At 36.2% G+C, this 13883-nt stretch overlaps 1 protein-coding gene across 2 annotated transcripts; it reads right to left on the bottom strand.

Annotated features, from left to right (window-relative positions):
* Nucleotides 1-74: 74 nt before the first annotated feature.
* LOC116211771 (U4/U6 small nuclear ribonucleoprotein Prp31 homolog) lies at nucleotides 75-3633 on the bottom strand. 2 transcript variants are annotated; one of them, XM_031546285.1, is made up of 8 exons: nucleotides 3437-3629; nucleotides 2953-3018; nucleotides 2617-2754; nucleotides 1405-2297; nucleotides 1246-1316; nucleotides 1000-1102; nucleotides 783-858; nucleotides 75-377 (listed from the first exon to the last, which is right to left on the bottom strand). In XM_031546285.1, exons 1-8 carry the CDS (start codon nucleotides 3437-3439, stop codon nucleotides 270-272), a joined length of 1458 nt encoding a protein of 485 aa, XP_031402145.1. In that variant the 5' UTR covers nucleotides 3440-3629; the 3' UTR covers nucleotides 75-269. The 2 variants fall into 2 exon arrangements, with proteins under 2 accessions (XP_031402145.1, XP_031402146.1); XM_031546286.1 differs by lacking the exons at nucleotides 75-377; nucleotides 783-858 and having other exon boundaries at nucleotides 1027-1158; nucleotides 3437-3633.
* Nucleotides 3634-13883: the final 10250 nt, after the last annotated feature.

The raw sequence follows: 13883 nt of genomic DNA, 5'->3' as shown, positions 1-13883 counted from the left end.
CCTATGCCCTTATGTTTGCTTCTATGCACACACTAATGAATTCTTCGATTTTCCACAGCGTGAAGAAAACAGCATCACGAGAACACAATGAGCTGGGTACTTGGCAGTTGAACCAAATATATTGAGATTTCAGCCCTCCGACAAGAAGCTGGGCTGAGCCAAAACTTCCATCAGCACAGTAACACCATACCAACTAATATACAAAGGAGTCCCCTAATGGCTCTTTAAGTCAATGTTGTAGTGAACAGTAAAGAGTCCGCGTAGACTCCTCAGATGCGCTTGATTTTTGAGAACGTTCCTGTTTCCGAAAAGTACGTGCTTTGGGTTCCACTCCCTAGCTGGTTAGCATGTGCCTGTGGATTTGTAAGCTCAATCCCCTGCAGGGAAGCAACAAATTAGCCATCCAAGTTGACAAGACTGGAGAGCGTCGTGCATAAGAGCTTGATTTGTAAAATCAAACACACGAGTGTCATAGATATCATGACACACCTTGAAAGTCGGAGACATCAAAACAATTTCTTATTATTGGCCAGCAAGATCAAAACAATTAGATTTATAGGGGGGGGGGGGGGGGGGGGGGGGGGGGAATAGCTCATTCTCCACATAACTTAAATTGGCCTATTTGACTCATCGGAAAAAAAAAAGGCCCATTTGTACAATAAGCAAGGTTACTGCTCCTAGTAAGATAGATCGTTCGCGAGGCGAGAAGTGGTTAAGATGTGAACCAGGGGGAAACTTGCTTTTGATGGCGAAGATAAATATAAAATAAGAGAAGAATTAACCTGCACAGGTGTAAATGCCAAGCTTGATGTCAGCCCAGAGGTAGCACCGCTGCTTCCATAGTTTCTTTCCTTAAACCTGAAATCATTAATTGAGTAACTCGTGAGAAACAGGAGGACAGAATGATTGGAGCTATTAGGACTTAGATCAGTGTCCTTTGGAAAGAAAGAATAAAGTATAACCAGCTGAAACATATAAAGTAGAAGGAAGAAGCCGTACTTCTTAGCAACTTTTGCGGCGAGTTTGCTCTGAGCCATTGATACCCGCAGCTTCCCACTTCCAGCCTGACCAAGCATCCCATACCCTTCCCCAAGACCATCCCCTAGGGACAAAGGAAGATGCAATCCAAAGTAAGCAATGCACTGCATCCCCAAAAGCCTAAAAATGCAGATAAAGCAAATGGGAGCACATATCGAGAATTATCTGCATTCATTATATTTAAAATTCTGGACACAATCCACTTACCTAAAGAACTCTCTTCGGGTATGCCAAATTGCATCCTATTGGCCAGCTTCCTCGCATCTGTCACAGCGTACCTGCAATGTCAATGCAAACATTACAAAACATACTTACAAATATTAACAAAGGCAGGTTGAACCAAACCAAGGAAAAGAAGGAACCCACCTCTCCTTCATCTTCCTAAGCCGACGGCCACCTCTCTTTTTCTTAGGCTCAGAATCGGGAACTGGAAGTGGCTTAGGTTGCTTTGCTGGAGGAGGTTCCTGCCACTTCTCAATTTTTTTCCTAATCTCTTCTCTGAATGCTCTTCCAGTATTTCCTGATGGATCTCCTCTTGTAGAATCTACACGTGCTGCAAGCGTCGATTTTGCGGCCAAGAGTCTGCAGGCTCGCATCCTCAAAAGAGGAGGGGTGGATTGGAACACCTCCGTTTGCTCAATATAACCCACGCGGAGCTGAGAGGTTGCTGTAGAAAAACCTGCTAGAGTTTTCTTCTTTGCACCGAGAAGCTGGACGTTACAAGCAGGCATCTTAGCCAAGGCAGAGAGGCCACCAGCTGTGCCCATGAGTTTTGCAGCAACAGCACTCCCAACAATGGCAGAAAGATTTGGAGCGATATAACCCATTCTACTCTCTACAAAATCCAGGACTTTCTTTTTTGCTGAGTCCAGGACGAGGGCACGATCACACGCTTCAATTGTCTTGTTAAGGACCTCTTCAGGGAGGGGCTTCCCACTCGTGGTGGATGCTGTGACAGAGACAACCATGATCGTAGCTGCGGGTAAAAGCCCTTCCAAATCAACAAGCGTCAAGTCCATCTCATTTCCTATCCTCTTAACAACTCGAGCATAGTCTATCGGATGGAGAACGAGTGACTCAAGCTCTGGGAACTTCAATCTGTACTTATCACGGATAAAGTTGTGAATTATAATAATCTCATTCTCGATATCAACTGAAAGGGCATTGCATTCCACAATAAGCTGGTATTCTGGATCATCTTCCAGAACTATCCCTTGCATTGATATATCAGATCCTTTCTGGAGTGCATCTTCCACTTTCTGCAATTCAATAACCATAAAACAACAACTGCATTAGATGATGTGTACTCAGACAGCTAAAAACAATTGAATTTATAAAAGCATCCCGTGAACATAAAGTTTGAACTGCCAAAATATACAATTGAGAAAGAGCTGTCATGAGCAGTTGTACGTTAACAGCATGTCATGCACGGTGTAACAAAGGGGAATCCACTAGCGCAAAATATGAAAAGATGACCAATAAATCTCTAACTAGAGCAGATAAACTAACACGCAACCTTCGCCAGGACAAAACCAAGGCATGCCATAGTAAACAATAGTGAATAAGAAAGGGACGAACCTGCATTATGTCGTTATACCTCTGCGACTTCTGCAATTTAGAAACACTGTCCAGGTCATCATAATTAAGGGCCTCTATGTCCGCAAGGTCCCCATCAATATCTTCTTCCATCCGCGCATCATCGCCACCCTCTTCTTCCTGGGGAGCAAAAGGAGGGATAAGAGAACAGATTAAACGTTCAGTTGGAGAAAGAGGCTAATCAACACAAGTTGCCATGCCCATGGTATGATAAAAATTGCCACAGATATCAGATGACAGGTCACGTGGCTCGACCAACACAACCATTTCAAACAAGGATCTGTCGAAACTTAAAGAAGAGTTTTTAAACACACTTACAATAATATCAGCTTCGTTGTCAGACAACTCATCGAGGTCCGCGAGGAAAGAATCAGCGAGAGCCGCCTGAAAACCACAGAAGAGAACATGAGCATAAAAGTACAGCTACAGAGCAAGAGTAGCAGTAGCCATGAGAAGACTGATGCCGTTCTAGAACTATCCATCGTTAAGTGATTCTTGTACAAGAAACAGTTCATCGTTTTGGCAAAAATCATACAGATTACTACAAGCCTGACCATCATGAACAAGGCCCTGAATCCTACTAAAGGTGGCAGACAAGATTTCAACATAAACCCTAATGAATCCCTTCGGGTTATCAACATCAGTTAATGGCACGAGCTAAATCTATGCTCAAAGATACTGCCGGGATAGCAACAATAAATTACAATGTATTCCACCAAGATTGCAGGACAAGACCTCTCTACATGCAGGCAAACGGAATATTCAGCTCAAATTCTAAGTGCCAAGAAACCGAAGAACTCACCATGCCTATCAGATGAGCTCGGGCTGAAACCTTCTGGAGGACAGTTGGGAGAGGTACAGATAGAGTTCCGAAACCCTAACTCAAGCAAGATATCGGGCGGATAATCAGAGTTCTTCGAAGAAGCAGCGTGGGAAGATTGCAGATAGGGCGGGGATCGGCGTCGGCCGTCGATGGAGGAGAAATATACAGCCGGAGCTCCGCCTGAACATTAACCGACTGAAAGAAAGCCTCTTAGAGTTGGGCCATGTGGGCTTTAATAAAGACACGCCCATTCCAATGCTTGAATTGATCCAAATCAGGCCCAAAACATCATATACTATTGATCCCGTCATGGGCCGACACTGGGCTTAATAAGATTGCAGCTCCTTGGAAAAAGCAACCCTGGCCCGTCGTTTTTATGATGAAATCACGAGGTGACTACGGCCTATTAGATGAAAATAATTCTCGCTCGAACATCGGATCCCATGATCATGTAAAGCTCCCAGTGCATTTCGAACCCCTACTATCTAGGAAACTTCGCTGACAACTTGCCAACTGTGCCTTATCTAGCGGTTTGCCAGTCGTCCTTTTACCAGGTCATCCCCATCTTTTCTTTTCTCCATTTTTCAGAGGTTGTTTTCCTTTATTTTCGTTTGGAAATATTGAATATTGCGACTGCTTGACACTAAAAATCAAGGTGACTCTTACATATGGGGAAGGTGATTCGTGTGCAGATTGATTGACGTGGAGTTCTCTGCAATTGTCCTTAAATTCTCATTATTATCAAATGTCGCTAACTAGTTTAGAAGCACTATTATTTATCGATATCATTAGGATTTCCATACTTGGCTGTTGTGTATCTTAATTTATATTCTTTTCTTGGGCCCTTGCCCCATTTTCTGTCTTCCCGAAAAGCAGCTTGTGAGATTCAAAAAAGAATGTGTACTGCAGTAGCACACTTTCTCGTTTGATTTATTAAGAGGTTTTAAATTTGATTATCGTGGTGAATGACCCGTCCTCTTTTATTAGTTATTAAGATTTTTATTTTATTGTAATCGGGTATAAGCCGGAAAAAAATAGTGAAAACCAAAATTAAAATCTCTGTATTTCAGACTGATGGTAATGCCACTGGACGAGCTCCATTTCCCTAACGAGCCGCGTCTGATCACTAAAATATCAGGCTATGATTTGATACTCCAAAAGTCCATGAAAGCATGATTGGGGGCTGAATGCAGCTTTAACTTAACTAGCTAGAACGTCAACGTGTTGGGAAGCCATGCACCCACAGCACAACGACACGTATGCTGTTGTTAAAGTTCCTGTGCTCCAAGAAAACGAACGACACGGAAGTATAAAAGCAAAAAAAGAAAAAGGAATGGGAAATGATCGATCCTATATATATATCAATTGGAGGCAGGGCCCTACAAACATGGATGATTATGGACGTGGTGGACAATAAAACATGAAACCTCCGACTTTAGAAAACATTGCTCGTGCATGTAGGGGCGCGGGGCAGAGAGGAGGACGCTGAAGGAAAGTTTTTGATTCCCGCCTTGGGACGGCTCGGTTGGACCCATCAATTCATCATCATCGATCCGGAGACTCCCTTTGAATTGTCCCAAGCGAGACGCGAAAATTGCCCAATGCCGAGGGATTTACGTTGCCTATCTTTTCTTTTTGTGCGTGCCAAGATGGTGGAAATAAGCTAAGGAGTGATAGCAAAAGTCATAGATTTCGTCTAAGGAGAGATGAGAACAAACCGCCCCACGAGGGACTTTATAATAAAGTTTCGTTATATTTATTTCATTTTCATGCTTGCCGAAAACATTATGGATTGTTACGTTAGGTTCACATTTGACCAGTTGATTACATTTCCCCACTATAATATACAACTTTATTTTATGAAATTGACTTTAGAATATAATGGTGCGTTTGGTTTCAGAATTAAAAGTAATTTTGATTTTAATTGTGGAAAAATGACAAATAATTATGTAGTGTGTTGAGTTAAAGTTAAAATTAAAATTTTTGACTTAGGAAATGTATATTTTTGTTGTGTAGTGTGTCGAGTTAAAGTTAAAATTAAAATCAAAGTGATTTTAACTCCCAAAACAAACAGACCTAAAGATGATATATCACAATCAGCGTCGATGTGCGAATTCATAACATTCAAAAGATTCTTACCCCATTATGATTCAAGAATTGATCACGATCATTCCGATTAAGAAGGATTAATTAGCTGAATTGAATCGACAGGTAATTAGTACATCTAATGAAAAAAGAATTAAATTACAGAATGATCTCATTCCTCTTTCTTCTCCGCGATGAATAATTTGATTTGATATGTGATCTTACATATACATATTTTCATCGCCATGATAATTTCATAGGCATCTGATGCTCATCGAGATATCGACAGCTTTTATTTTCAGCCACAATCTCGATTATATATATATATATATATATTACGTGTAAATGTAGGGATATTGGACCCCCTTATTACTTTGAACGCACAATTACAGGCATCAACTTTTTATTTATTTATTCTCTCTTTGTTGTTACCTTTTTGGCCATTGTATAGATTCTTATCCATACCTTTTTTTTTTTTTTGCATGCACACTAGGTTCCCGTGTCACCTGCAGGGGTAATGGGCAATACCTAGCAAAATTAAAATAAAAACCTTATATTAATTTATAATTGTTTGTTGGGTTTTTTTTTTTGGTGAAAGTTTTGTTTGGTTAATTGATTAAATAACAATCGGTAAATTCACAAGTAATGTACATCCAAAATCTTGCATTTAACCGCATATGCTAGAATACATTATAGAGCTGATCTCGTTATACTTAGTATAAAGCCGCGCGCCTTTTCCATGATTTGCACTTCACAAATTCACGATAAACAATGAAAATTGGAATTAAGGAATATACAATATTACAATGCTCGAGAATATATTGCGGTACTTATAAAAAATATATATATATATAGTAGGTTGGGTTAGAAATTCGTTTTTCCATCGACCACCATATCATTGTCGCATATACACGATCATGAAGTGAATATGCCGTTTATGTCTTCTTGAGGAGAGAATTAATCCCATATATATCATCACAATTTATTTGACGTGAGTAAGTTATATTTCTTTTATTTATATGTGATTTCAACTAGAGTCATATTCACACTAAAGCGCAGTAATTTTTCTTATGTTCGTATTAGAAAAAGAAGTCTTTTACCTTTACTATTATAGAGCACTAAGAATCCTTTCATTTCACTTCCCACTGTTAAAATTGCCCTTACGTAGTATAATTAACAAGAACCATTGTGTAACCCCAAAAAAAAAAAGAACCATTAAATCAGAGTCATGATAATAATTTTACTATATAACTACCCATAAATTTTTTGCCACCCACTCCCTCTTCCCTATTTTTTCTTCCCCATTTTCTCTCCCTCATCAATTTTAACTGCGATCTTCACGTTCGATAATTTCTATTTTTTGCTTTTCTTTTTTTGCAGGATTTTCTTATGCTAAGATAAGTTGTCCATATACCCACTTCACTTTTTAATATTTCTTAGGTGTTGTTTCCGCACGCAGCGCGAATACGCTGTCCTTATTGCTAAATATGTGATAACTCTCGGAGTTGATTCCAGCGGCAACTTAGAGTCAGGCTGGGAAGAAGTATTTCTGTCTTTTTAAAAGAAGTTGTTTTCTATGAAGTACGTAGAAGGAATGGTAAGTGTCAAGAGGGCAAACAAAAATGAGATGGCTGGTATAAATACAAGGTATAAAATTATCTTGTAAATCACGAATATCACTAATAAATATTAAAATATCTATGTTGACAAGTCCATATATGTCGGCTTTCTTCTATTTCCGAATCGGCATATTCGCATCCAAACACAGAGATTTCTCGTTTGGAAGATTTATGGTTTTTTTTTCTTTTGGATGATACATTTACATAGTCAAACAGCAATATATATATATATATATATACATTATATTAAAAAAGAGCTGCATTGAAGTGAGTTAGGAGTTATTAGTAATTAAAATTATGAAATTTATCATTTAATCCTCAAGTTTATGGTTTTTATTAATTAAATTATATAGACAATTTCGGAAAACAAAAGTTACATGAAAAGATCCTTCTCCCTTTATGATAGAAACTAGACAAATGAATATGTGTTACGCGCGAACAACAAAAAAAGAAAAGATGTTTTAAAATTAAAATATATCGACCACGACTTGTGCTTCATGTGGAAAATATTGATTAGTTTATTTATTTGAAGTACAAATGTATGTAATAATACATATAATTAAATAAATAAGATTTCGATTCTCCGTTAGGCCGAATTTGAGTTTTTAAGCGAGCAGTTCTCCATTCATACAGTGTTTTTCCGAGAAGATAATGAAGAAAAGGAAACCCAAAAAAAAAAAAAAGTGACAGTGGGTTGGGGCCCCGGGGGTGCTGGACGGGAAGAGGAATAGGGAAACAAGGTGTTCGAAAAGTGGGAGAGAGTGAAAATAGGATTTGTTTTCTGTTATTAATTTACCATTATAACCTTAATTTCATGATATGTATTGATTGAAGATGTAATGATAAGGGTAATTTAGGACGGAGAAAGTGAGGTCGAAGTCCAACTTTTGATTTTATATAATAGTATAGATATAGATAAACATATACGTCTTTTGGACTTCTGTAACTGAAAAACTTGTGGAGTTCATAGGTAATACACCCCGATAAGAACATGTCATTTATCGCATTTAGAATGGTGGGAACCCTTCATCGGGTTCCGTCACATGCCATTCAAGGCTTCTCATATACTTGACAAGTGATACTCGAGGTTTCCCATATGGCTGACATATCGATTCATCAAATTTCGCCGGGTATTAACCTCTGGGCGCCGTGTGTCAACTGTGTGGCATTTGAGACTTTTCTGACGCATCAACTTATTAATAAAACAAATTCAACTCTCGACACATCGACATATTACTAAACTATAAATAATTATTTTATAAAAATAATAATTCACTAATGTTATTGAAAAATTATGTATAATTGTGAAATTTTCCTTTTCTCTGCACGTCAACGCACTAATAAAATACAAATTAAACCCTTGACAAATTGACATATTAATATTTATAGTAAATTACTAAAATAATTTTTAATTAAAAATAATAAATTACTTAAATTATAAAAATTATATATAATTGTGGATATTTAATTTTAATAAATTACTAAAATCATTAATATTACAAATAAAACTAGCAATGTCAATGGCATTGTGGAAGCTTACTTTTAATTATTGATAGATTTTTTTTATTCATACACTTTCATGTCATTTCATTGAACTCTCGCATTTTTTTTTGAATAAATGGTAGAGACTTTCATTAATTAAAAGATTTACATCAAGAGACCATTTGCCCTGTACAGCATCAACAACATCAAAGAACTCCCAGTCTACACCCCAAAAGAAAATTGATTAACTATTACACTATCAGGAGGGTAAAACATGTGATGGACTAGGACAAAATTTACAATTTTGTGAGAGAATCGGGAGAGCGCACATAACTTTGCTTTTACGTCTGCAAAGATCTTTCGAACCATAGCCGCTGTAGATGAGGTTTGTCCTTGATAGATTCTAGCATTCCTCTCTCGCCATATGCTATAAATGTAGCGTGTCCAAAGTAACTTTAGGCAAATCACATCAAGTTTCTTGCCTCGAAGAGAGGATATCCAAAGAAATTCCGTACTCCAGCATACTTGTGTTCGGTGTAGGCCGATTCGAGCCAACAAACTTTTCAAAATTCCTTGGGTGACTGAACAATAAAAAAAGAGGTGGTCGCGAGTCTCCCACTGCATATGACAGAAATCACATTCGGTTGCTTCAAGCTGAATCCCCCATTTGAAAAGACGATCCTCCGTCGCTAATCTGTTATGTATACAGAGCCAACTAATAAAAGAAGAACGAGGAAAGTGCCCATCAAACCAAATTGCATTGCTCCATTCAATTCTTGGACCGCTTGGTCTTAAACACTTCCAGGCATTAGCAAGAGAATATTGTCCTGATTTGTGAAGAGACCATAAAACTCTATCCTGGTTGGAAGGTTCGAGATTAGCGGGCGTGTCTCGGATCAAAGAAGCTTGTGGGTCAGAGCTCCTCAGCCAATGCCAATGGCCTTCCGTTAGAACAGCGCTAACATTTACATGCTCACCAAGAGAAGGGAAGCATTGAAGTCCTCTGCATCAAAATTTGATTAAAGGACCGACTGGAAGCCAAGTATCATGTCAAAATGAGACTGTTGTGCCAGAGCCAACTTCACAACTAACATAAGGAAACATAAGAGGTCTAAGTTGCATTAGTTTCCTCTAATTCCATGAGCAATCTCTAGGTATACGTAAATACCAAAGACTTCGGCCTTGAACTATCGCATTTTACGTAACACGTTATATCATAATAGAATTATAGAACTCTATTTCTTTTACTTATAAATTCATTTTACGAAAGAATAATTATAAATAAAAAAATATTAATGTCCATGCAATGCGCAGATTGCATGCTAATATGCTAAGTTTTCATCTTCATTCTATCGGGCGAATGTCTTCGCTTAATTATTCACAAAACCCAATCAAGTTGGGCTAACTCCAGTTTTTCTTTTTCTTATTATTTCCCTTGAATAAACGGAATGTCCTCATTTCTATATTTTATTATAATCTCCTATATATATATAAATAAATTTTGCATACTTTAGTTGCACTCGACAGATTACTAAGTATTGAAACTATCCTCAATGTTTTAATTTAAATCAATTAATTAAAAACACAAATGTGACCGTCCGCGCTACATACGGATCAAATGACTGATTGTATGTAGATATAGATTATCCATTGTTGGGTTGCCACAGGCACAAGTGTCATCGGGGTCTTTCCATAAGTTGCCCCGACCCTTCTGCGAAATTATGACAAATCGTCTGGAACAACAAGGACCAAATTGAGCAGACAATTTTTTACTTCATCACATCTATCCATCCAAATTGATAATCTACGATAAATTTACATCGCTCCTTTATCAAGAAACATAAGAGAAAATGTATAAAGAGCGTTGGTGAACATAAGATCTTCATAGTTGCCAAAGGAAGTTCGATCTTGACTAATTTTTAGCAGTCGCGTTCTGTTATAAAATATTAATGACATTTTCTACGTTGATGAGATGATTTTGACTAAAAATACTTTCTCAACATGTAGAAATCAGTAAGCTGAACTGAGAAAAAGGACATGTACTACCGTTTTCTATAACTATATCAGGTATACGACTATTAAGGGGCAGTTTGGATTAAGAGTTAAAATTACTTTGATTTTGATTTTGATTTTGATTGTGGAAAGGGATAAATGAGATGTGATTATAAATTTGACTTGGGAAACGTGTGTTTTTGTTGTGTAGTGTGTTGAGTTAAAGTTAAAGTTAAAATTTTTGAATTGGGAAATGTATATTTTTGTTGTGTAGTGTGTTGAGTTAAAGTTAAAATCAGCTAACTCTAAATCCAAACGGGCCTAAAACTCTTTTCTTTTTTTTGGGATAAAGACGTTAATTAATATTTTATCTTCTATAAAACAACAAAAAAGGTGATGGAAAGCAAAAAAAAAAAAAAAAGGGCCATAAGACCGCAGCAAAGATATTAATGGAAAAGGCAAAATTTCCATGAACCCCCCGAAACCATGGGATCGGGACAACTGACCACTAAAATTTATTTTGAGAAAATCTACCCACTAAGATTTCATTAAGAACGATGTTCACCATACCATCCAAATTTCCATCAAGGTTAATGGCCTTATATATACACGTATGAAATTATAAAGTTGCATTATGCTTAATTTTTTTTCTGTATTTGCATTTTTTTAATAAAAATGGATTTTGGACTTTGTCCTTAATCCTCGTGAACATCCTGCAATCTCACGGGACACGTGGTTCTGTCAGACAAGTTGTGCATGTGGTCCAATATAGAGAATTCTTTTACATGATTTATGGGGTGACTCGTAGAATTTTTACAAAAAACTCACAATCTTTAACAACTAGATCAACCCTATTACGTATATTTGCACTATTCTTATACTCACCATTGACAATTCATACAAAAACTCTTACCGCACGTGATTAGTTTGGATTTGCTCCGATGGTCAGTCGGTCATCGTAAAGAGGCCAATTTGAACTTACGTGCATTGACCTAACAACGTTAAGGGTGCGTTTGGATTCAAAATTAAAGTAACTTTGATTTTGATTTTGATTTTGATTGTGGAAAATGACAAATGAGATGTGATTATAAATTTAACTTGGGAAACGTATGTTTTTGTTGTGTAGTATGTTGAGTTAAACTTAAAGTTAAAATTTTTGACTTGAGAAATGTGTATTTTTGTTATGTAGTGTGTTGAGTTAAAGTTAAAGTTAAAGTTAAAATTTTTTGTTCTTGAATCCAAACCGGGCCTAAAAGGTCTAACTAAAATCATATATATTTTGCTTATAATCGCTAAATTTAGCTTTCAAATAGTAGTTAAGCGGAATTTCTTCCACTATGAAGTCAATTTGCATTGGTTAGTAGTCAAGGATAAGTATGCGGTTAATCCTATACACGACTATAATTTCCGTACATTTGTAATTTTCATTTTGTCCAATCTGTTAATTAGGATGAAATTAATTGGACAGCGTGGTAATATTATCCTTTTATATAATAAGTTCAGTATGGAAATGATTGTCTTAAAAAAAAATTCCCGGAGGTAATTTTAGGGTTCAGGGGTTTTCATTGTAATTTCTCCCAAAAACAGATATCTTCTCCGACCTTTTCTCTGACAAAGATTAATAAAATATATTTTACCATAAAAAATAACGCTCCTAGAGAATATTTAAAAGGGTGTCCCCATGCCAAACCCTAATCAAGAACCCTATCATTTTCACGGGAAAGAGAGCCCCATTATTTTTAATTGTACTTTGTTTGAGAAAAACATCCCATATCCCTAGACTTTATAAATTTATTATTATTGTTAAGCGCTCACTAGCCGAGGAATCTTTTCCGCTCTGCTTTAATTAATCCATCCACTAATATATAAGTTGTTTGAGTTTGTAACTTAAGATGTCAAATTATACTAAATATGTAAGTTGTTCGAGGAATCTCTCGAGCAGATATGTTCTTTCCATACATTTTCTACTCTCCAAGTTCAATTGACTATCGGTCCGAGCGCGCGTGTAGAAAAGAAAAAAAGTTTCAAGAATTAAAAGAGAAAAATTGTTGTTCATATTATATTTCAAAAATTCCAAAAATACTAGAATGTATAAATATGTTCCTAGTATTAGTAATTGCCTTCTTCGCTTTCTTCATATAATTATAATCAGCTTTTACAAAACGAGTTTTAGAGAATCTGACATGAACATTACATGCTGTAGGCATTTGTCACATCGACCGTCAACGCATATGCCAATACTTTTTAGGAAAAATTGTACCATATAGCTTAATATTGACACTTAATATTAGATCTATCACAATCTTAATTTTTTTCCCGAATATTCTAACGTTAATAGTTTGATTTCAAATCAATCATACCACAAAACTTCCATCCATTTTTAACGGAACTGCTAACATTTATTCCAACCTTTTTTGTTTTTTTTTTTCAATTTTTATCACAATCTTTTACGATTTTCTCAATATTATCCCAACATATTGGGATAAATTTGAGAAATTATGAAAAGATTGAGAAAAAATAAAAAGGTTCGGATAAAAACGAAAAAAAATTAAAAGGTTGGGATAGATTTGAAACCCACACACTCTCCATGTAACGGGTCACGTTAGCATTCCGTAAAAAATGGATAGGAGTTTTATGACGGGATATATTTGAAACCAAACTATTAACGTTAGGATATCTTAAGAAAAAAATTAAGGTTGGAATATATCTATAGGTTATATAGTGCAATTAATCGCATTTTTTATGGCATCCAATGAGAAAACTCCTTCACAAAATCAACGACTCCATGCCCCTAACACAGTGACTTAAGTCATTAAGGTCCGTTTGGATTGAGAGTTAAAAAATTTTAATTTTAACTAAACACACTACACAACAAAAATACATATTTCTCAAGTAAAAAATTTTAACTTTAACTTCAACTCAACACACTACACAATAAAAACACACGTTTCCCAAGTCAAATTTATAATCTCATCTCATTTGTTATTTTTCACAATCAAAATCAAAATAAAAATCAAAATTACTTTAACTCTTTAATCAAACGCATCATAATATTTTGCCGTCTTAATTCTATAAGCTCCACCAATTTATACGAAAAAAAGAATATACATTTAGACTGTTGGCAAGCGCACCTAATGGCTAATTTAAAAGTTCCTAAAATATCACTTAATTAGGGGTTTTTTGGACTGTTCATAAAAGCACTTATTAATGACTAGCAAAGAACTTGAAAAATAATTTTGGACTGGTCC

The sequence above is a fragment of the Punica granatum genome, chromosome 6 (genome assembly GCF_007655135.1).
Source record: "Punica granatum isolate Tunisia-2019 chromosome 6, ASM765513v2, whole genome shotgun sequence".
In the NCBI taxonomy this organism is placed as follows: domain Eukaryota; kingdom Viridiplantae; phylum Streptophyta; class Magnoliopsida; order Myrtales; family Lythraceae; genus Punica; species Punica granatum.
Note: the sequence above shows the minus strand (reverse complement) of the source record. Positions and strands in the feature narration are given on the sequence as shown.